General features: G+C 41.9%; 1 protein-coding gene across 4 annotated transcripts in view; it reads right to left on the reverse strand.

The window, feature by feature from the left end:
* CTNNA2 (catenin alpha 2) overlaps positions 1-25,163 on the reverse strand; it is a 1,640,869-nt gene that overhangs the window by 1,170,728 nt on the left and 444,978 nt on the right. The window contains exon 8 of one of the 4 annotated variants that reach the window (XM_033952724.1): positions 24,655-24,733. The exons of the other annotated variants lie outside the window; for them this stretch is intronic. Coding sequence (XP_033808615.1) covers positions 24,692-24,733 — 42 coding nt within the window. The 3' untranslated portion in view covers positions 24,655-24,691. Of the gene's footprint in view, positions 1-24,654; positions 24,734-25,163 lie in introns of those variants that run through there. 4 annotated transcript variants of the gene reach the window in all.

Here is a 25,163-nt window from a genome sequence, read left to right on the forward strand (position 1 = left end):
CCGATCGGGGGTTCTGGGGGGGCGAACATTGGGGGGAGAGGGGATTGTCGAGAGCAGGAGGGCCTGGGATCCATCCTGCCCGTAATTTACTGGGGGGTGGGGGTAGGGGTAGTCGACTGGGCCAGGAGGGCTTGGGCTCCCTCCTGGCCCGATCGAGTCGGGGGGTAGGGAGTTCGCCTGGGCCAGGAGGGCTTGGGCTCCCTCCTGCCCGATTGAGTCGGGGGGTAGGGAGGTTGCCTGGGCCAGGAGGGCTTGGGCTCCCTCCTGGCCAGATTGTATCGGGGGGGGGGGGGGGTCGCGGCTGCCGCGGGGCAAGAGGGCTTGGGCTACCTCTTGCCCCGATGTTGTGTGTGTGGTGGGGGAGTGATCCATCGTGGCAGGAGAGATGCCTCATCTCCCCTACCGCGATGCCATCACTCCTCTACCGGAACTGCCGCGGGTTGCAGCAATTCAGGTAGAGGAGTAATAGCATCGCAGTAGGGGAGATGAGGCATCTGTCCTGCCGCGATGGTTAGGTTGCCGGGCCGCTGAACTGATGGCGCCAATGCCCATCAGTTCAGCGGCCCCTTTTTCGGCACTTAGACCTGGTTTTATTTTGTCTAAGTGAAAAAGGTCTAAGTGCCGACTGGGCAACCTTTAACTGCTTTGGTTATACCTGTTGTACGCCTGTCCCGCCCACTGCCCGCCCTTTCCCCTCCTCTAAACACACCTCTTTTCTCTCTGTGCGTTTAGTGGCAGGGGAAAGGCCTAAGCTGTTTTTAGATACATCTAAAAACCAGCTTTGGTTATGGGTACTTGGATGATCAGGCATTTTGATCGTCCAAGTAGCCACTTAGGACACTTTTTAGACATTTTTTTTTTAAATTAGTATTACCCCCTTACTATTGGTGACCACAAGAGTCCTGCACAAACAGTCCAGGATTGAGTGGAGTAGATGAACTGGACATATATAAGGTTTTATTTTGAACAAATATTGCTAAAATAGAAAATAATATAATATAAAATGAAATAAGACAAGTCTTCTAGTTGGTGCTGATCTTTACAACAATTTATTTATTTATTTAGGGGTCCTTTTACTAAGGCACGCTAGCCATTTTAGAGCGTGTTAAAAATTAACATGCGCTAAACACTAACGTGTGCTAACGCGTCCATTATATCCTAAGGACGCGTTAGTATGCGTTAACATTTAGCTCACACTAATTTTTAGCGTGCACTAAATCGGCTACCGCACCTTAGTAAAAGGACTAGTTAGCTATATCCTCAACAAGAAACCCTTACCTATATAGGCCTAACATAAGGCAGAAGTGATGTCCACTTGCTCCTGCTCCTTACGGATTTGGCTTCAAAATGGCTGACCTGACCTCTAGAGGCAGTCTCACAGTACTACATTACTACATTAGCAGATCCTTATCTAAAAGATTTCCAGAATCTGATATATCCTAACCTGGACATCTAAATTGTGATTTATATGGTCTACCTAAAATCTGCCTCGCAGGACGCTATAGCATCTGTCCACTCCACAATTCCTGAATGATATTCAGGCATAATCTCTCTTCCTCTTCTCTCATGATCTGTGCAAAAGACTCCTCTCATTCAATTGTGAGTTGTCTAAACACTGACATAAGAATTGCTACACTGCGTCAGACTAGAGGTCTATCTATTCCAGAATGTTATTTCTAACACTAGCCAAGCCAGGCCATAAGTATCTGGCAGAAATCCAAAATGTCAAACAGGAAGTTGCAATAGAGATGGCAGGACACAGCAAAAAGAAAACCCTGAACCAGCCTGTGTGAATCAAAGCCACTGCAGGAGAATAAAGTTTACAGGGTAGAAGGAGGTGCCAGATCTGCGGGGAAAAGGACAAGATTTTTCTTTACCGCGGGGACCTAGCTTGTTACCGTTCCCACAGAATGGTAAAATCTTTTGTTCCTGCATCCACAGTAATCCTTTGGGAGCAGGTAAAAAAGGTATTAGTACTCTGATGCGCACCGGCACAAAAAAGCCCTGATTTTATACTGAATATCAAATTAATCATTTTGGTTATACCACAATAAGCTGGTATATCAAGGCCATGAACCTTTATTCTTTACCTTTATTATCAAGATCTACGCACATATAGATTATTAAAATAACAAACACAAAACTAGTACTTGCATTATAGTCTTAAGAGCAGTTTTAGTCAGTTAAGGATTTAAGGACCTATGGGATTCCATTACGATATACACACAGACAGAGTTACGAGATTTTATGATGTAGAAACCCGGACACATGGCCCCGCCCCATTCTGCCCCAGTCCCGCCTTGTTCTACCTCAAGCCCCACCCTCTTCCACCTCCAGGTCTGCCCCATTTTGCCCTGGCACCACCCCCCCTCAAAGCCTCGTCTTTCTTCTCCGACTTCTGGGCTGTTTCTGGAGGGCCTCCGAACATGCACGAATGTGTGTGATCTCATCTGCACATGCTTAGAGGCCCTCCACACGTGGATGGAGGTTGGAGCATTCCAAAACCCGGACAAATTACCAGCTTTTGGAAAGTCCATCCCGGGCTCCCAGACAGTCCTCTAAAAAGAGAACATGTCTGGATTTTCCCGGGCATCTGGTAACCCTATACACAGAAAAACTTACAGCCCAGTTATATGATGTATAACTCAGTATACACCCCCCAAAAAACCCTACTACAATCAAGTTTCAAGTTTATTATTGATTTGATATACCACCTTATCATTTATTTCAAGGTGGTTATACAATTAAAAAAAACATAGGGTAAAACAGATAATACAATTAACATAACTTAACAAAAGATAAGGTACACTACTGGCACGCCTACTTCACAAGGCTTTAAAGTAGGTATGTTGGGGGAGGGTACAAGCACAAACAACCTATCTGACGAGCTATGCCATCAATACTTTTCTGAGATTGGGGTAAACAAACACCACAATTCTGGGTCTGGGACTGAGACGAGTAAACACATTTCTAAGTATGGGGCGAGTACACACATTTCCAAGTCTAAGGTAGGTTTACATTGTAATTCTGGGTCTAGGGAGGATACACACATTGCAAGCTATACTGAAAGAATTAAGGTAGCTCAAACAGGTAGTCCACCACAGGGTACGAACACTTTCAAACAAAGGGTAGGTACACATTGCTATACTGGGTCTAGGGAAGGTACACAAACTCCAAGTAGTACTGAAAAGGTCCATGCAGCTCAAGCAGGAACAGCCCCAGGGAGGCATAGAAAACATACTACATGGAGGGCTATGTACGTCAACGCCCATAGTCTGGGCAACAAGATCCTGGAACTTGAGACTGAAATGAGAAACGCTGACCTGGATGTGGTGGCGATAACTGAGACCTGGCTCACTGACTCCCACGGGTGGGACATGGTGATACCAGGATACAACCTTCTTCGCCAAGACAGGGAGGGCAGAATGGGAGGAGGTGTAGCAATATACACTAAGGATGATATTAAAGTCACCAGAATCACAGATATCAGGTACACAGGGGAATCCCTTTGGGTAAATTTGGCCAGGGGGAATGACAAATGCCTGTATCTTGGCATAGTATACAGACCCCCAAGGCAACAGGATGACATAGATATGGAATTAATAGGTGACATAGAGAATATCACCTTACGTGGGGATACAGTGTTATTAGGAGACTTCAATATGCCTGATGTGGATTGGAACACACTTTCCTCTGCATCAAGCAGCAGCAGGAGACTATTGAACTCTATGAAGGGAGCTAAACTGAGGCAACTGGTATTGGAGCCAACAAGGGAACAGGCAATACTGGACCTATTGCTTACCAATGGCGAAAGTGTCACTGAGGTCTCAGTGGGAGATAAGTTGGCCTCCAGCGACCACAACATGATATGGTTCAAACTCAGGAAGGGTTTTGCCAAAACTAACACATCGACCAGGGTCCTTAGCTTCAAGAACGCCAACTTTGAGGGTATGAGGGATTTCATCCATCAAGCACTACAAAACCGAGCAGGAACAGATAACGTAGAGGAATTGTGGTCGACTCTGAAAACTACCATTCAGGAGGCGACCAATCGCTATATAAAATCAGTGAGTAAGTGGCGCAGGAACAATAAGCCACAATGGTTCTCAGCGGAGATCTCGGACCTCATAAAAAAGAAGAAAAAAGCGTTCATCTCCTACAAACATACAGGATCTCAGGACTCTAGAGAAGTCTATTTGACTAGGGCAAGAGCTGTCAAAACAGCAGTTAGAGAGGCCAAATTCCGAATGGAGGAAACTTTAGCAAAGAACATCAAGAAGGGCGATAAATCCTTCTTCAGGTATATTAGCGACAGAAACCGCAGCACAAGCGGGATAGTACGCCTTAGGAAACCAGACGGGAACTTTGTAGAAGCAGACTCGGAAAAAGCTGAATTGTTAAATGAATACTTCTGTTCGGTCTTCACCCGCGAGGCGCCGGGTTCCGGCCCTCAGCTACAGAAAAAGGATGGCTCAGTGGACCCGTTTAGTAATTTCAAGTTTACAACAAGCAGTGTCAACTGCGAGCTGACTAAACTCAAGGTTAACAAAGCAATGGGGCCAGACAACCTACACCCCAGGGTGCTCAGGGAGTTAGGGGACGTCCTGGCGGAACCACTATCCGCTCTCTTCAATCTCTCGCTTAGTACAGGTAGAGTCCCGTTGGACTGGAAAACGGCTAACGTCATCCCACTCCACAAAAAAGGTTGCAGAACAGAGGCTGAGAACTACAGACCAGTGAGTCTCACATCTATAGTGAGCAAACTAATGGAAACCCTAATCAAACACCAATTAGATAAGATCCTGGATGAGGAGAATCTACGGGATCCCCGTCAACATGGATTTACCAAGGGGAAATCCTGCCAATCCAACTTGATCAGCTTCTTTGACTGGGTGACGGGGAAGCTTGATATTGGAGAGTCCTTGGACATTGTATACTTGGATTTCAGCAAAGCATTTGATAGTGTCCCACACCGCAGGTTGTTGTGCAAAATGAGTTCTATGGGATTAGGTAACACTTTGACAAAATGGGTTGGGGACTGGCTTGGTGGTAGGCTTCAGAGGGTGGTGGTGAACGGCACCCCCTCCGTAATGACGGCAGTGATCAGCGGGGTGCCACAGGGCTCGGTCTTAGGCCCGATCCTTTTCAATATCTTTATAAGGGACCTGGCTGAGGGGCTTCGTGGTAAAATAACGTTATTTGCGGATGACGCCAAACTGTGTAATATAACAAGCAAGAGCACAACGGACAATATGAAACATGACCTAATCCTATTGGAGCAATGGTCAAAGACCTGGCAACTGAGTTTTAATGCCAAGAAATGCAAAGTCATGCATCTTGGCAGTCAAAATCCATGCGAGACTTACACCCTAAATGGCGAGATCCTAGCAAGGACGGTTGCAGAACGGGACCTAGGGGTGATCATCAGTGAAGACATGAAGACTGCCAATCAAGTGGAACGGGCTTCATCTAAGGCTAGGCAGATCTTAGGATGTATACGTAGGAGTTTCGTTAGCCGTAAGCCTGAAGTCATTATGCCGTTGTATAGATCTATGGTGAGGCCCCATCTGGAATATTGCGTGCAATTCTGGAGGCCTCATTATCGCAAGGATGTACTGAGGCTTGAGTCGGTCCAGCGAATGGCCACCCGAATGGTCTCCGGACTCAAGGATCTCTCGTACGAGGAACGGCTGGACAAATTACGGCTATACTCACTCGAGGAACGCAGAGAGAGGGGAGACATGATCGAGACGTTCAAATACCTCACGGGCCGTATCAAGGTAGAAGAAGATATCTTCTTCTTCAGGGGTCCGACGGCAACAAGAGGACATCCATGGAAAATCAGGGGGGGGGAAATTGCATGGCGACACCAGGAAATACTTTTTCACCGAAAGAGTGGTTGATCGCTGGAATAGACTTCCACTTCAGGTGATCGAGGCAAGCAGCGTGCCTGATTTTAAGAAGAAATGGGATCGTCACGTGGGATCTCTGCACAGAGTTAAATAGGGGAGGGTTATTGGGGTGGGCAGACTAGATGGGCCGCGGCCCTTATCTGCCGTCTTTTTCTATGTTTCTATGTTTCTATGTTTACTGGACAAACAGGTAGAAATGGAAAAAAAGGGAAGAACTACAATAGTCCTTTATTGAGATGCACTTTTGCAAGTATTGTTGCTCATATAAGTGCCACGGCTCACAGCTATACCCAGATTCTCAGTTGCATTTTCTGTATAGTGCCAATAAAAAAATCTTTATAGTCTGCTGTGGTACAAGCCGAGATTACTCAGAGATCAATTACATTCAGCATCAGTAGCCAGAAATCCACTCAGATCATGTCCTTTATTTATTTATTTTTACCATTTATAACCATTTCTATTTAAGCAATTATACATGGCTTACAAAATAACATACACAGTCAGATGGAGGATAACAGAGAAAAAATGACCCCCCCCCTCCTTTCTATAAAAACACAGAAGAGGGTTTTAGTGTCGGCTGGTGTGCTCAATGTTCTGCGCTGCTCCACCACTCATAGGAACTGTATGACCATCGGAGCATGGGCAGAGCATTCAGTGTGCCAGCCAGCATTAAAATCCTCTTCCTCATTTTTGTGAAAAGGGGAGGGGGAAATTAATATGAGCATAAGAAATACACCAAAATAAACTACAGAATACGTAAAGGAATAGCTAAAACAATTGACTAATAGATACTCTTTCAAACATTTCAGAAAATGCAAAAAAAAAGTCAAACTACGTAAGACCTGTGGTAAAGTATTCCAAAAGCAAAAGCTCTCCTAAGTTATCTGAATTGTTAGAAGGGTAACAGCACTGAAAATTATTGCCATTATCCAGGTTGCTCTCAGCACTAAATATTTGGGTATAACTTAACTGTGGTGGCTAGCATTTAAAACAAATGATGACCACTGTGGTTGAATATTGGTCCAATAATTTCAAATGCACTTCAACCATGGATTCTTTATCTTCCTGCAGAACACATTTTCAAAAGAATCTCACTCACAAATCACTCAGTTGTTGCATAAAATTAAACACATTTTTTAATCTTTATCAACAAACATTAAATACTGTACTTATTCAATGAGGTAAAGCTTGTTCAAACTGCATAGAATAAGCATAAGAATGTCTAAGCTATATTGCCATCCAGAGGCCAAATCCTGGAAGTGAGATAAACATTACTAATTCACTAAAGTCAGTGACTGTTGCTAAATCTGTTTTCACAGGTCTGAATGTTTTCAAAAAAATTTTTTTGCAATGGCACAGATATTTTGTGTGTATTACACACGCAAAATATCTGCCCAATAAAAAAAAAAAAGAAAAGTCTCCCGACAGCCCTCCCCAATAACCCTCAACAAAGCGCCCCTCCCTCCCCGAACCAAAAAAAAAAATGGCAGGAGGGATGCCCACTCTCTCTTGACACTGGACGCTTCCTCCCCCATAAACTTAAATATAGCAAGAGGGATGCCCACTTCCTCCTACCAACGGAGGCCACCCTCAATTAGCAATCCTCCTCCCTGGTACCTTTAGTTGGGAGTAGGTGGGGTGCTCAGTCAGTCCCTCCTTCTCCTCCGCTGGCTGCAGTCTGCAATGCAGGCCTCAGGCCCCTCCCCAGTGTATCATCTGATGCATGGGGAGGGGCCTAAAGCCCTGATTAGCTCAGATGCCTCAAGCCTCTCCCCTTGGGTGGGGCCTTAGGCATCTGAGCCAATCAGGGACTCCCTTAGGCTCCCTCTGTATCCAGGCCTGCATTGCAGATGGTGGCCAGCGGAGGAGCAGAAGAGACTGACTGAGCACCCCTCCTGCTCTCAACTAAAGGTACCAGAGAGGGAGGAGCTGTGAAGGGGGGGGGGGGCTTATGGAGGGTGGCCTCTACATGCAAGAAGAAGTGGGCACCCCTCCTGCCATTTTTTTTTTGGGCTCGCGGATAGGTGGGCGCATCAGCATCTGGTGACAGGAGGGAGTGGGCATATCTCCAGCTATATTTTTGGGGGGATGAGGGGGGAGGTGTCTCAGGGGTGCCGGCACAAGGAGACATGGCACTGTACGTCGGGGGGGGGTCATATCCTCACTTACTGAGCGATTGAATTGGTCGCATTTGCAAGCAAATAATTTGCACCTCTGTGCAAATCATTTGCATGCAAACTTGATAGTGAATCAATCGCTGTTGGAGAATCGGCCAACAGCGATTGACTAGCTATCTTTAGTGTATGTAGGCCCTAATGGTTACACCATGCACATATTTAATTTAAAACAAAATTAATGATAGTAACCTTAAACTGTTTTATTTCATAGCTACAGAGCTAGGCTTGTTCTTCCATTGCAAGCAATAATATAATTTCCTCAATACTTTAGGAAATGAGCACACCGGCATCACAGCTAATTTTCAATTTGTCATGGCTGTATATGCTACATATGAGCCCATATTGCATTGAACAACAGCCGTCACCCACTGCCTGGACTGTCAAGAAAACTTGCAGGAGAGCAAAAAAGAAACAAAGAAAAGAGAATGCACAGAGAAAAGGAACATGAAAAGTTCACTCCTGATTCTCCTCTCATGTGTGGCTGTTTGGTTTACATCAGTTTCTCCACCCTACAGCAGTTCTAAGATGTTATTTTATTTATTTATGTGATGTGTTATCAGCAGACAACCCATCAAGAAGGTTAAAAAAAATTAACAATAAAATAAGTCATATAGAAACAGAGTTACAATACAAATGTTGAGATGCAAATAAAAACAACTGGGCCATATTATTAAGTCTCTTAACATAAAAGTAGCAAATGGTTCACTGTTCAGTTTACAGGGGAGCCCAGAGCTCACATTCTTTAACGAGTAGAGGTTTAAAAGGATTCATAGAGGGGCATTTCCAATAGGACGTCTAAGTCTGAGGCTGGATGTTTTGGGCAAGATGTTCACAAACCCAGCAGAAAAAAAATGTCCATTCTCAAAACTGCCAGATGTCTGTCTTTTATTTATGAAAATGACCTCTGTATAAGTTTTAGTCGTTAGGATGTATATCTTTTTTTGGCCATTTAAAAAAAACAACATCCACATGAAAAATGCACAAAAGCAAGTTTTGTAAACATACCTGACTACCTTGTCTGATGGCGGCAGAGGTATTCACATTATCTGCCAGCTCAGTTTATGGAAATTCCCCCTGCCAGGATCAGCTGAGCCACAGAGCCCTACACCCCTCCCGCATGACATCCCTCAACCTCCCCCTGACATCCTCGCCATCCCGCAACATGGCTGAAAACCCCCCAACATCCCCAAATATTGCTGGACTCCCCTCCCATATCCCTGGACACCCCTGTACCTGCTGATGACAGATTGGCAGGAGGGAAGACCTCTCCCTCCTGCCTACAAGGCCACATGTTATGAATGACGGGCCTTCCCCCTCCCATTGCATCTTGGGATACAGTGGAAGGCTGGCGTATCGACTATAGTAGTCCAGGCGAGAGAGCACAAATGTGTAAAGCAATTGGATGAAGTCTGCATCAGAGAAGAATAATCAAAGATGCTTTAGTTGGCGCAAGTGATAATAGGATGAGGATACCACCCTGGAGATCTGTGCTGAAAATGTGAGGTTGATGTCTAGGATTGTGCCCAAACTGCATACTTGGTCTTTGGGTACGAAGATGGTATTGTCACAGGTGAGGGAGGATCAACTACAAGGCTCTCTATGAATCCATAGCACCTCAGTTTTGGATGGGTTTGGTTTGAATTTGTTGGATGTCATCCATGCTTTTATCTTTTCAAGGCAGGTTTTAAGCTTTTCGAGTTGTGAGATCTGTGCTGATCCCAGTGGGACGTAGAGCTGGATATCGTCTGCAAACGAGAGAATGTGTATTCCATGCCTTGGGGCAATTTCAATGACTGGTTTGATGTAGAGGTTGAAGAGCCATGGGGATAACAATGCCCCCTGAAGCAACAATATATCCAGATACAGTATTTTTCAATGTCTTTTACATGGGCCTGCCCATATATTTTAGTACCAAAGGAAATTCTATTTTCTCTAGTGGATTACTTGAATTTATGGGTTTTTTTGCAGGGTAAAGAATAGCAAGGCATCAGCCAATACCAGTGAATGTACTGAAGCAAGAACTAGTACAAACACACCAGGCAGGCAATATTCTCAGTTCAAGGCCCGATCCACTGGAATTAGCTACTTCAATATCTCTGTGAACAAACTTCCCTGGCCAATTTTAAATCCAAACTTAAAACTTTTCTCTTTGATGATGCCTATACCTAAAATAGGTCCTATATGAGGTACAACCTGCAAGACGGCATCCCCCACATCTTGTGTTTCGCTTTACTATACAAACATTTTAATTCACCCCCACCTCCTTGTCATAACCCCTTCCCATTTCATGTACATTTAGATTGTAAGGCTCCCAGCTGTCTCTGTACAATGGGTGGAATAGTAAATTCTACACAAACTTGGAAGCTTGGTATGGATCACTATGGGCTCCTTTTATTAAGGTGCGCTAGCCTTTTAAGCATGTGCTAACCACGCGCTAAACAAAAAATACTAATGCAAGCTCTATGGAGGCGTTAGCGTTTAGCACGTGCGGCATTGTAGCGCGCGCTAAGCGTGCACTAAAATCACTAGCGCACCTTAGTAAAAGGAGCCCTAAAATCTGAAAGATACTTTCAGTCACTTTGAATGGCATAGGAGATGTCAGAGACCTGGTTGGATGGATCAGGGATCTCATCCTGAGAGTGCTGTTTCCATCAAAAAAATATCTTGCCAGGAAAATGCAAATTTGTCTACCTGGAGCTCCTGGGCATATACAGTCCCTTATAGATATGGTTATACGTCTGCTGGTGTTACCATATTTTAGTGATTTTGGTGTTGAGAGGTGACAGTTGGTGAGCACACTCTGTTGTCTATTTGTCATAAAGTATTGGAACCAGCACAGTGCCGTGTTGCAGATCCGGATCTCCGTTAGTCTAGGGAGTAGGATGGTATGAGCTAGTGACAAAGGCTGCACCGAGGTCTAACAGGATGAGCAACACGTCTGTGCCTCTATCTAAGTAGTTCCAACAGACATCTATGATGTCAAGTAGGGCCGTTTTGGTGCTATGATGTCTCCTGAAGCCTGACTGTTTTGTGGCCAGGATGTCTTGGTTTGCTGTGGATGTGGTCAGTTTGTTTAGGACTGTCTTTTCCAGAAGTTTTGACACAAATGAGAGATTGGATACTGGTCTATAGATGCTAGGATCCATTGGATCCAAGGTTGTTTTTTTTTAGTAGGGGTTTGATTATGGATGATTTCCAGGTAGTCAGTATCTCTCTTTGCGTAGTGAAGAGCTGATGAGGGGTAGAACCGATTTGATGAAGGAACCCTTAGCCGCTTTCAACATGGTGGTAGGGCAAGGATAGTGGTAAGGTAATATCTAGTCCAATATCCCTACAATTACTAGAGCAGCCCAACACGTCATACATACCTTCTTCTTTCTCTCATACCTCCACTGTAAGACATTTTAAGGCATTAGCAAAGTAGTTGAATGAAATTGTAGGTGTGTCACAGATCATCCTATTTTAGAGGACAGTCTCCAGGTTCAATATTCCTCCAATAATTGTAGTGGCCTACAATATCTTCAAACAAACAAATCTTTTTTTCCAGAAAAGAGAAATCCATATACTGTAACTAAAGGACTTGATTTTAAGTTGGAAGATGGCAGACTTAGGAATAACATTTCACAGAGATTCAAATGACCTTCATACTTTAATCAGGGCCTAGGGGTGGGGGTGGGGAAGGTACCTTGTGGGTACCAAAAGTATAACTCAGGCCACCTGACTAGATGGAAAAAAAAAAAAAAAAGAGGAAAAGCAACCCTTAAATAACCTTCATACTTTCATCAAGTCTTAAAGATTTGTAACCTAGCTAGTAAGGGGGTAGAACTCTGGTCATTTGACTGGATAACGAAAAGAAGATTAAATCAAAACAAACCTTGAAAGACCTTCCACTTATATTGAAGCTTAGAAGGATGTAACCTGGCTGTTGTGGTGGGTATAGCTTTAGCCGCCTTGTTATGCAAACTAGATGGTCCACAGTTGTCTTAATGCTTTAGGCAAGGAGAAGGGATGATAAGTGCTGGGAAAGTGAAGGTAAGGCCATGTGCGCTTCCCTACCTGGTGAGTTATTACAATTAGGGATGGGCTGTCATATATAGTGATGTGAGACATTCATGTCCCATGCCAATGTATACTCTTTATTATATCACAGCTCTATTTAACATCCTACAATATTATATGTTAAAAACAAACAAAATTCTTCCATCCATAAATACACTGATTCAATATCTGGAAACGCTGGAAAAATTCATAAGGCTAGATGTTAAGCCATATCTTCTTAATATTCCTGCCACAATGAAAAATGGCAGGGAAAATATAAAATCAAAATACCAGTGTTTGTAAGAATCTTGTGCAAATAGTGCAATTTGTGCAAAGGTTTTTTTGTGCAAACAGTGCAATTAAAGTGCCTTGTTACATATTAGTTCAATGCCTGGCCCCCCGACTCGAGTTTCGTACTCTTCTTCAGGAGGGGGGTCTGCATAGGCGATCTACACCGGGGACGGCACCGGAACAGGAACAGATATTAAGAAGATATGGCTTAACATCTAGCCTTATGAATTTTTCCAGCGTTTCCAGATATTGAATCAGTGTATTTATGGATGGAAGAATTTTGTTTATTTTTAACATATAATATTGTAGGATGTTAAATAGAGCTGTGATATAATAAAGAGTATTATTTAATCATCACAGAATACTATCAATTGACTCCCTAGTAGTGTGTATAACCATGCCAATGTATGTCATTTAGAGGGCAAGCAAAACTTCTTTTCTTTTCTTTTTTCAATTTTGACCACAACTGAATCTGTGGCTGAAATTTGCTGCTCAGTTTTGACTGAAACCAAAGCTGAAACTGAAAATGGATTCTAGGGCTTGGCCCAGCCTAGCCCAACCTCAAAGAGAAATAACCCCTATTCCCCAAACAGGATCCCACCACCATCTATAGCCCTCCCCCACCTTCAGTTATACAATAGGCCCAGGAAAACTCCATCTGTGTGGTGGAGGAGTAGGCCTCTTCTGTTTGCGGGAGTTCTGGGACACAGCACAAGGTTTCATTTTCAGTTGAAAATACACCGTCATTTTTGGTTGAAACCAAAACATGGCCAAAAATGGATTCCGAGCCACTTTTGGTACCAAAACTGAAACAAATTTGGTTGACTTCTATTGGCTCACTATTTGCACAAAATGTATATTCTTTCAAGAGTCTGCACTTTTTCCTGAGAGTGCACTCATTTATTTCAAACCACTGCAGATGCTGAAGCATTGCAATATGCATGAAACATTGCGCATGAGCACACTATCTGGAAAAGAGAGCACTCTGTTTGCAAACAGTGCACACACTTTCCAAAGATGACAACAAAATGGTCAAACAAAACTGAATACAAAACAAAGAGAACTCCAGCAAGTCTGTATTAGAAGTCAAACAACAAAACCAAAAGAAGGACTGCAGAGATTATGTACAAGGTTCAGGAGCTTTATTGTAAACAGTAAAATGTTGCTTTCCAAAGAATGGTTCACCTTGGTTAGAAACCGGGACCTGACTTGGTCCGTGTTTTGAGACACACTTCTTCCTCGGGGGTCCTGTGGTAAAATATGTATATGCAAACTGTTTGAAAAATAGATGAAATATATGTGCCAAATGGTGATTGTGACTAATGGTGATTAAAGAGTTGGAGTAATAATGAAAAAAGAGTTATGACCACCATGGTGAGCATATGTGAACATTTACATGTTTTGTATAAATGGTGGAATGAGTGATACATCATAATAAAGCAAAGTGGTAGTGCGTAATAGTGCACCTGGAAGTGCACAGTGGAAAAACAGTGAACAGTGATCGGACGTAAAAGTGGAAATGTTGTGTGAAAAAATGTTTTTGAATGGTGAAAGAGGGATGTGTGTAAATACCAAGATGTTGGAATTTGGTATACCAAGAACCAGATGGAAAATAGCAGTTGTACATAAAATTCTTAAAACATGAAAATGAGAATGCAAATAATTGTTAAAAAATAATAAAAAGACCAACCATAAACAAGATTAAAAAGGATAAAGGAATATAAGCCATGCTCTGCTATGTACATGGTAAACGTAAACGGAACAATGTGGAAACACTAAAAACTGGTATAAGGCTATCCCAAGAGCATATGACACAAGGGGAAAAAAGATAAAAGCTTTGGGCTTCAAGGCTATTGAGTGTGCCCTTGAGAAAACCTAGAGTTGATACCATGCACTATTACATACAGTAATTAATTAAAAGACGAGGCAAAAGGCTCCTGTAGCGAAGTGCAGCTCAGTAAAGAACTATCGGCAAAAGTGAAAGTGTGCCGCATAAAGTACCTTATGAAATAGGAAGTGCACGATTAGATGAGAATTTGAGGTGCAAACATGAGATTATAAGATGCAATGTTGCTACATACATTACATTCTGTGGTATACAGCAGTCAAGAATATGAGATTTTATACCATATAATGCATTTTCTTGTTTGCAGGGTCAAGTAAGATCACATATACCAGTTTTATGATACATCACAACATGTTAAATAATAGCATGATGAAACATTAAAACATATGAAAGAATATATATGAATCGCGTTAAAAAAACAAAACTGAATAAAATAAACATTCCCAGAAATGAGATAAAACAAATAACTTCTGGCTGCCCAACCCTAGTTACAAAAAGTCAAAAAGATAAGCCTTTCAGTCTTCATCTAATATCTCACATATTTGTCTGAAATATTTATCTAGTAAGATGAACTCTTTATACATTGCGTATCCTTTTTAAAAAAATTATAATTTCTCAAAACAATAAAACTTTGCAACCTCAGATAAGACTTTCCCCTTAGCAGAAACAAAACAAAATCTCATCTGTTCCTTAGCTGTCATCCACCCATGAAATCTTAATATTATTTCATAAATATGATTATTATCTGAAAATGATTTTCCCTCTTGTTTCTTGATTTGGCAGACCTCATGATCACTTATCACTTATTTCTGGCTTAAAATTATTGTGAGCAGCAGTGATACTATTAGTGTCAAACATTATTTACTCTTACACCTGCTCAGAGCTTTTAAATCATGAAACATCACCTCATTACCTTTTTAGAAGAAATGGAAGCTGACTCTGACACCAGACTGATTATTGTAATAGCACTGTTGAAATATAATATACTGGCTTATGCACCTGCACTTCAGTCAATGAAATACTGAAAGAGGAACATCGAATATGATGGCAGAAAACACCATTTAGTGCAAGTCTGCTCATCCAGACCTAGATACTTTCTGCTCTACCAACTCTTCATTTCCTAATGAGTGTTTGCATATCTGTCCTATGCTTTCTTAAATTCAGATCATCTCCTCATCTCCATTAATCCTCAGCATACCTCTTCCGGCTTCATCTTAGGACAGGGACAGGGACAGATTGCCCAGTGTGGGGTCAGGCATCCCTCGGTGGACTGCTGATGAATACAAATGATATGTCCTCTCTGAATCTGTCCTCTTAAAGAAAAAAAGATGGATTTACAGACCAGCAATTTAAGAGCTGTTGTGCGTTTAAGAGGGCAAACTTGGGGGAGGCAGACTGCTGCTAGAATTCATTTACATCAGTTGAGGCAAGGGGCTTGCAGGGAGAACAACTGGAGTCTCAAGCAACATATGTTGCAGCATCAAAGTAGGTGGAGGGTGGGAAGGAGGAAGAGAAAAGCTGAGGGGAGAGGAGAGGCTAGGGAAAAGATCCTCATACCCAGGCTGATTTTTGGTCACAACTCACCACTGTCTTATCACGATTTATTACACATATAGAGGCCCAACTTCTGTGAATTTATAGATGACATTTATTTAAAGGTCTCTATCATCTCCCTTATCCTACTTTTTGTCAAAGATAGGTATGTTCAAAAAATTATTTAAGTCTGTCCCTTTATGCTTTATGACATAAACATTGACCATCTCTGTAGCCATCCTCTAAATCAGGGGTTCTTGACCCAGTCCTCGGGACACATCAAGCCAGTCTGCATATTCCCAATGGATATGGATTAGATAAATTTGCATGCACTGGCATGCAAAGCTATCTCATACATATTCATTGTAAGTATCCTGAAAACCTGACCAACTAGGTTGAGGCCTACTGCTCTACATGGACTCTATCCTATTTATATCCTTTTGAAGGGGCAGTCTCCAGAATTTCACGGAGAGCTCCAAATAAGTTCTCACCGAGGGCGCTATCCTTCTGACTTCTACTGTCATCTTTTGCTTGGTTAGCCAACAAAGAGAAATATGAAGGGAATCCTTTGGGTTAAACCAATTTCCAAACTGCAAAAAATTACTACTATAGGTACACATTGTTATATTTGTCATGCATTTGTCTTGAATGGAAACTCCAGTGATTATACAGGAATCAAAATATTAACCCCCTGTTTTACTAGGGTGCGCAACGCGTTTTAGCACATGTTTACCACGCGCTAAATCTGCACACATGCTAACTGCTAATGCGTCCTTTGACTAACATGCATGTGTTAGCATTTAGCATGTGGTTGGTGCACACTATTATTTAGCATAGCCCAACTTAGTAAAAGGTGACCTAAAAGTCAAAGATTTTGGTCTATTGATCACAAGGCTCTCATCCTACCAACAACAGAGGAAATTTAGAATATATTTCATATAAATTCATTCAGATCAAGAAGGGGGGGAGTAAAACACCTGAGATATCATTCCAACTGAAGAGCTGCTTAAGATAGGATCTCTCACTTACAGGAAAGCTGCAAGAGTTACATCCAAAAGATGTACTGGCCCAGGGTAAGGAACAAGTATGTAAGGTCACCTCGCAAAAACAAAAACACAGAATATAAGAAACAGAACGGTTCTTGTGATACAGTTCCAGGAAGTAGACAGGGTGCAGTTTTTATCCTTCCCCAGCTGCCAAATAAACCTAATTGAAGCAACAATATATCCAGACACAGTATTTTTCAATGTCTTTTACATGGACCTGTCCAAAGGAAATTATATTTTCTCTAGTGGATTACTTGAATTCATGGCTGTTTGCAGGGCAAAGAAGAGAATGGCATCAGCCAATACCAGTGAATGTACTAAAGCAAGAACTAGTACAAACGCACCAGGCAGGCAATATTCTCAGTTCAAGGCCCGATCCACTAGAATTAGCTACTTCATTCTCTCCGTGAACAAACTTCCCTGGTCAATTTTAAATCCAAACTTAAAACTTTTCTCTTTGATGATGCCTATACCTAAAATAGGTCCTATATGAGGTACAACCTGCAAGACGGCATCCCCCACATCTTGTGTTTCGCTTTACTATACAAACATTTTAATTCACCCCCACCTCCTTGTCATAACCCCTTCCCATTTCATGTACATTTAGATTGTAAGGCTCCCAGCTGTCTCTGTACAATGGGTGGAATAGTAATGTAATGTAATGTAATTTATTTCTTATATACCGCTACATCCGTTAGGTTCTAAGCGGTTTACAGAAAATATACATTAAGATTAGAAATAAGAAAGGTACTTGAAAAATTCCCTTACTGTCCCGAAGGCTCACAATCTAACTAAAGTACCTGGAGGGTAATAGAGAAGTGAAAAGTAGAGTTAGAGGAAAAATAAAAATAAAATAAACATTTTAACAAGACAGCATTGATCTAAATACTTTGGAAGGTAGAAGAGAGGAGAGAAAGGAATAGAAGCAGAAGGGGGAGCCGTTGAACAGTAGAATTCTGGAGAAATTTAAATGAAAGAAATAGAACAAAACAAAGACAAAAGGCAAAACAATAGATAAAATTAAAGATAAATCATAAGCTGGTAAGAAAAATAAAATAAAACTTTGTCTTCAATCCACGGTTTCAGCGTCAGTGATGAAGTGGAGCAAGTAAGTTTAGGAGGAGCGATTGACGTTTCCAGAAAGGGCTTCTTCAGGGAATAGTAAATTCTACACAAACTTGGAAGCTTGGTATGGATCACCAAAGTCTAAAAGATACTTTCAGTCACTTTGAATGGCATAGAAGATGTCAGAGACCTGGTTGGATGGATCAGGGGTCTCATCCTGAGAGTGGTGTTTCCATCAAAGGGAAATATATTGCCAGGAAAATGCATATTCATCCACTTGGGGCTCCTGGGCATATACAGTCCCTTATGGATATGGTTATACTGCTGGTGTTACCATGGACTGTGACATTGACATAAAAAGGAGGAAGAAGTCAGATATCCTACAAGCAGATGTACATTTATATCTACTGTATAGTAAACCAGCTTTAAATCCAATATTCACAAAAGGCCACTGCCAGGCTAAAAGGCACTCTGGGCACTCCAGAGGAAGAGAGCCCTCCAAATTTAGTATACAGGGTTACCTCATTGAAAAGTTTGCATGGAATAAACAAAAGATTATCTCATGTTTCCTTTCAATATTGTCATTTTATATATGTATACCATCTTGAATGGACCTTATTACATTTTTATAAGTAAACGTCATCCATCAATAGGGAAGGGAGATGTCCTCTTCTTATGATGCAACTGCATGCACACTATTAGCTGGTCAGTGTTCCCATCTGATGATACAACTGCTATTGTGCATCACATCATCAGAGTGGGACTATGACTGACACTTCTGTATGGCAGCATCATTGGTAGAATCACTTGTGCTTGAATTTATGGGCATAAAATCAGAGAATGTCACAGAAAAGCAATTTTATCAATTTAACTTTAGGCAAATTTTCAGACTACCCTAGCAAGTTGAGATTTGGAGTGATAGTAGGTTCTAAGAAGGGAGGAGGACACTGGATCAGGAGGGTGGGTATGGGTTTTAAACCTGCCTGCACCTTTAAAAGATAAAGGCTCCACTTGTGGCACTCCCTTTGCATTACTACAAGTTAGTGAATTTGCTATTGTATTGCTACAGCCGGGCGTTGGATATTTTCCCAGTCATAGCAATGCAAAGATAGCAGACTACATATCAAGCCTGTTATTTCTTAACAGTTAATGCCAAAGCAGCCAAAAACCACCACAAAATGAGAAAGAAAGAGGAGGGCACGGGGAACTCTCTAACTAAGCCAGATCTGCTCTGACATTAAACAAAAAAATACAATTAAAGAAAAGCAGTGTCAATTGGAACATGAAAACAAGGTGGTATAAAACAAGCCACCTACCTGAGTGCAACCAGTACTAACACTTATGTGATTTCCACACTTTCCCATTTACTATAACCCCTGGGTTTCTCTTTTCTAGAATAGGAGAGAGCTCTTTACCAACCTCTCCTCTTGAGGAGGATAATTCTAGAAACTTTGCACACCTTCCCGGTTTTTATACTCTTCAGGCCTGTTTGATAGGAGAAGTTCAAGCATCTAGAAACACACATATATCTGAGACAGTAAGCAGGCTCAAAATTTGAAAGGGCAGGTCTTCAAGATTCCTAGGTCTTTCTACTAGAAATAGGATTATTGAGGTAAGAACCTAATCATCCTTTCTACTGCAAAAGGTATATCAGTCTTGAACCACTGGGACATACTAAAGCAGTCCCATAAGTCTAAGGCAGGGCAGATGAGCCTACTGCTTGCACCAAGGATCAAAAAGCAGTGTCCATTCATGCCACCACATCCACCCTGTAAAATTTTGTGAAAATATGGAGGGTAGACCATGTAGCCACCCTACAGATCTCCACGAGCGGAGCTTCCAGGAACTCTGCCCATGAAGAAGCTATGTTCCTTGTAGAATATGCCCTCAAAGAAATCAGTGTTTGATTATCACACCCTATATATGCTGAATAAATAGTCTTACAAATCCATCTTGAAATGTAAGCTTTAGAAGTCAGTTTCCCCAAACGGTTAGGATTTATTAGTACAAAAAGATAATCTGAAAGATGAAGCTCATTTATCACCTCGAGGTAATGAAGAACTCTCCTAACATCCAGCAACTCCATCCTTTTACTTTGAACCTGTGGAATGGAATGCTGGTAGCCAGACTTCCTGATTTAAGTGGAAGGTTGAAGCCACTTTTGGCAAAAAAGAAGTTATCATGTGCAGCAAGACCCCCCATTCTCCATAAACCTAAGGAAAGGTTCTTTGCATGACAGAGCCTGTAGCTCTGAGACCCTTCTCACTGAGATGATAGCTACCAGAAAAAAAAAAGTTTTAATGGTAAGATCTATCAGCGACACTTCTTGCAGGGGTTCATACAAAGCCTTGCTGAGAGAAAGCAGAAAAATGTTAAGTATCTAAGAGGGTTTCCAGCTGTACTTCACGGAAAACAACCACTATACCATTCTCGAGCCCATCCTGAAGCAATGCTAGGATCACTTAGATCAGAGCCTGAAAAGACTCCCCATACTGCTTAGCACACCAGTGCTGAAAAGACTTCCAAGCCTTAGCCTAGGCTGTGGCAGTCACCAGTTTCATAGATCTTAGGAAGATAGCCATGACCACCTCCAAGTAGCCCTTGCACACTAAGGCCATGTGCTCGATGCATGCTGTAAGCCCAAAGGATTCCAGATTCCCAAGGTCCACTGGACCCTTTTAGAAAATATTTGAATGAAGTAGCATATTGAGACTCTTGTCCCACTGTAGATGGACCATATCCACGTACCACGGTCAACAAAAGCCATCTGGGGCAACCAGGATTACCAACCCCAAGCAGGTCACTATTTGAATGACCCAGAATATCACAGTTCATGGAGGTAACACATACAGTAGCCCCTTCTCTCAACAAGGTTGTACTAGAGCATCCATACCAGCACTTCTGGGCTCAAATTTTCAGCTCAAGGACTGAGAGACTTTATTGTTGGTTGCTGACACCATAAGCTTGAATGTTGGAAGTCCCTGTCAATTTACAATGTTGTTGAAAGCCTTCTGGGAAAGAGACTACTCCCCCGGGTCCAGGTATGCCGGCTGAGACAGTCAATGTGCACATTATCCACTCCCACTACATATGCTGCTGATAGAGCTAGTAGATAGACTTCTGCCCAACGAAACCACAACTAGGCCTCTATTCTCAATGGGGCACTCTTGGTGCCTCCCTGTCTGATGACATATGCCTCAGGTGTGGTATTGCCTGAGAATACCCTGATCATATTGCCTTGCAAGATGGTCTCCAGTGTCTTCTATGCCAGATGAATGACTCACAGCTCTAAACTGTTGAAGGATCATTTTCTCTGAGAATATGACCAATGGCCCTGTACTGGCTGACCGTCACAATGATACCTCCAGCTGTAAAGACTGGCATCAGTCATCAGGGTCATCTAAGAGAAGATGTGGAGAGGCAATCCTTTCAACAGTGACTCTGACCAGAACCACTAAATCAAACTTTGATGCACCCCTATCTGGAGGAAACTTGTTTGCGGAGACCAATGAGAAATATCTCATTCTGAGGTGGCCTTAGGTAAGCCTTCATCCAAGGAACAACCTCTACAATTGCTATCACTGACCCCAGCAACTGAAAATAGTGCCAAGTAGTAGGAGCTAGCATCACCAAGATCAGCAAAATCTGCCATCATAGCTTCAGTTTGCGTGGCTCTGGAAGAAACACATGGCATTCCTCTGTGTTGAAATGGATCCCTAAGTACTCTAGGGAATGTGTCGGTTCTAGGTGGCTCTTTCAAAAATTGATGATCCAACCCAGATCTTGCAGGAGTTGGACAATTTGTCACCTTTAACTCTGAAGGGCATTCTGATCAACCGATCATTTAAGTAAGTTGAAGGCGACAGAGCAATGGCACAAACTGTCCAACTCTTGCAAGACCTGGGTTGGAGCCTCCCAATGCTCTATTAGCCATATAGTAATGTCTGAATGTGAAGGAAAATAGGTAGTCTGAAGCTTAGAACTGCTCAAACTAGGATACTGAGCAAAGGAAGTTTGTAGGGGCTCTAGCTCCAGAATCCACAAGGACTTATAATGACCTCCAATAAAACCACTGGCTTAAAATGGTAGCACACTTCCGGGTCCTACCCCTGGTTCAGGGCCAACACACTCCTGACCTGTGGCCCCTGCCTGAGACCCTGAATCTCCCCAAATAGAAGATTTGTCCTGAGGGAGTAAAGACATTGCTTCTAACTCCCAGTCATTCCAGTCTTTCTCCGACTGGCCCTCCAGTTCCTGAAGAGGAACTTTCAGGAGGGAAGCCACATACTGCTAGAGAAAACACCCATGCATGACAGCCAATGTGACTCCAGAAAGCACAGATGGGCCCCGCTAGCTATATAGACAGAAAGCATAAGTCGTGCAAAATCATGGGTAAAGCCTTGAACAGGATACCAAAATAGCAAACTGAAATCAGAGCCTTAATCAGGAATCAATGCTATTGGACAAATAAAACAGTTACAAATAAAACAGTTACTCTATCAAATCTGTTAGCAGAAAAAATAAGCCTAATAGCAATATTCTGAATCTTCTGAAGTATTTTAAGCATAGGGTTTGAGCAACCAACATAAACACTTTTACTGAAATCCAGTTGAGATAATAGTAGTGCCCAAACTATCAAGACAAATCTAGGTAAATCAAAACATTTCTTAATGCAATACTATGGGGTCCTTTTACTAAGGCAGGCTAGCTGTTTTAGCGTGTGCAAAATATTAGCTCACGCTAAATGTTAGCGCGTCCATTATAGTCTATGGACGCGTTAGCATTTAGTGCGCGCTAAAATGGCTAGCGCGTCTTAGTAAAATAACTCCTATGTCTTCATTAGAAGAAAAGATCTCTTAACCAAGGCCCTCTTTTACTAAGGTGCGCTAACCGATTAGCGCATACTAATCGATATAGCGCGCGCTAAACACTAACACGTGCATATTAGTCTATGGATGCATTAGCGTTTAGAGCGCGCTAATTCGATTAGCGTGCACTAATTGGTTAGCGCACTTTAGTACAAGAGGGGGCAAGTGATTTATTTGATGTTCCAGATAGAAAGCCAGCTAATTGGACACCCAAAATGTGTGTTGTGGATTCATTGAATACTGGTTCTTATCCAGTTGCAAAGAAAGGTTGGTCCAAGGATGATTATCAAGGGCCACCAGTAAAAATTTGTTTTTGTTTTTCCCTCTCTATTTGAGTTTTAATTATGAATCCAATTATCAATGGTATATGAAGGGGTGCTGAAAAGTTCTCAGTCCAACCAACCAACCAACTTCCTAAATTCTAAACATTATTTTACCACTGTAGCTGAAAAATGTGTTATCTTATTTTGTTAAGTGCCAATTTGCTTCAGATCATTGATTGAACTATGTTCACATCATTATCTTCTTGGTTGGGATGAGAACTCTTCAGCACCCCCTCATACATACATGTTATCTGGGTAGCAACCACTCCTCCCTGGATAAGCCCTATTGAATATAAGGCTTGTAATTTATCTGTTGAGATTCTTAACGTATATACAGTACACCCATTCCATCTTTGCCTCACCCAATGATAGCCTTATGATAAAATTTGGCCATATAGCAAGTGAAAAAGCCCATCTGAATATACAGAACATGCATATAGTGAACCTTTGCACCTGTTTTATTTTAACTGGCTGTTTTACTAGGATTTGACTAGGATTTGACTAGTGGCAACTTGTTTTGTTCTAATTTTAATAGTAATGCTGATGAATCCTGGTTAAGTTTTTGATGGTTATAACAGTACATAGCAAAGCAGATGCATACTCACATTAAAAAAAAAAACAGCTGAAAATGTACCCACCTTACAGTCAGTATTGTTCACAGCATGAATTCATACTGTACCCACTTCAAAAAAGGCTGAAAAGGGTCAGATTAGATAGAAGAAAGTACGTCTGCAGAGAGCATACTTTTTCAGTGTATTTGCATCTGTTTCAAAGCAGGAAATAAATTCCTACTGCGTAGCACCAGATGCATTTCCAAATTATATTCACAAGCCTAGGGGCACTTTAGAAATCCCACATTTAATTTAAAAATTGTCCCCAGAAAGAATCAGGGAGCTAAAGTGTTATCCTTGAAGAAATAAGTAGAAGGGGAGAGATAATACAAAACATTGAAATATCTAACAAGCTTCAATAGGCTATCAGAAGGCAATGTAAGATAGATGAGACCTAAAGTCCACGGAGCCCAGCATCCCATCTCTGAAAGTGGCAATATATGAACATCTGTATACTTGCCTGGTTTAATTCAGTCACATTTGTGTCTTAGAAAAATGCATAGTGATGAGTTATTTATTGACTTTGGTGAATAAAAATATTCAAATCATATGTTTAAAAAACGAGGCGTATAGACCCTGCCTATCTTGAGAAGATACAAACAGCCTTAATCTCCTTTTTAATCATCCATATATTATTGAGCTGGCTATAAGTGAACACTTCTAGCTTTAAGTAACTGAGTTATTCTTGGCAGCCACTGATTTAGATGCAGAAAAGTTTCCCATTTTCAGCTCCAACTTCTCAAAAAAATCTAGCAATTGATTTAATTTCTCTCTCTTGGGTACAAATCTTCTCTACAGCATCCACTTTAGTCCTAAAAAGTTTAGTTTCAGGCAGTAAATCCTTTGTCTGATCAAATATTGCTTTCCAAACAGTTTCAGTCTTATTGCCTTAGGAATATATTTCTCTTGTGTGTTTTCCTGAGTTTGCTCCATAGCTTATTCATTTGGACCTTGGTACAATGTGGAAACTAGAGGATAATGTTACTCCTTCATGTCCTTAATATCCAGTGGCCTCGATATTACCTGGTAAGGATGAAAGGAGCATAGTGAAGGTTCTAGACAGAGCTCATCAGTCAGAGAGAGCAGGGCCGGATTTTCCTATAGGCTAACTAGGCTTCAGCCTAGGGCCTCAAGATCCGTGTCACATTTTTTATAAAGGTTAGTACCAATAACAACATGTTTCATTTAACATATTGATATATATCAGAGTAATGATGTATTTTATTATCTCTCATGTAATTTACAAACTTAAAAATGGGAGGTGAAAGGGCCTCATAAGTGGAATAGCCTAGGGCCTCTTTTCATCTAAATCCGGCCCTGAGAAAGAGAAAGAGTTGTGAGAGTATCCTCTATGGCAGGGTATCGCAAACTGTGTGCCGTAGCATACTAGTGTGCCTCCTGAGATTTCAGGTGTGCAGTGACATGCTGGGTTGGAGGAGAGGCACCAGCTGAC

This window comes from Geotrypetes seraphini, chromosome 1 (genome assembly GCF_902459505.1).
Source record: "Geotrypetes seraphini chromosome 1, aGeoSer1.1, whole genome shotgun sequence".
Lineage (NCBI taxonomy): Eukaryota > Metazoa > Chordata > Amphibia > Gymnophiona > Dermophiidae > Geotrypetes > Geotrypetes seraphini.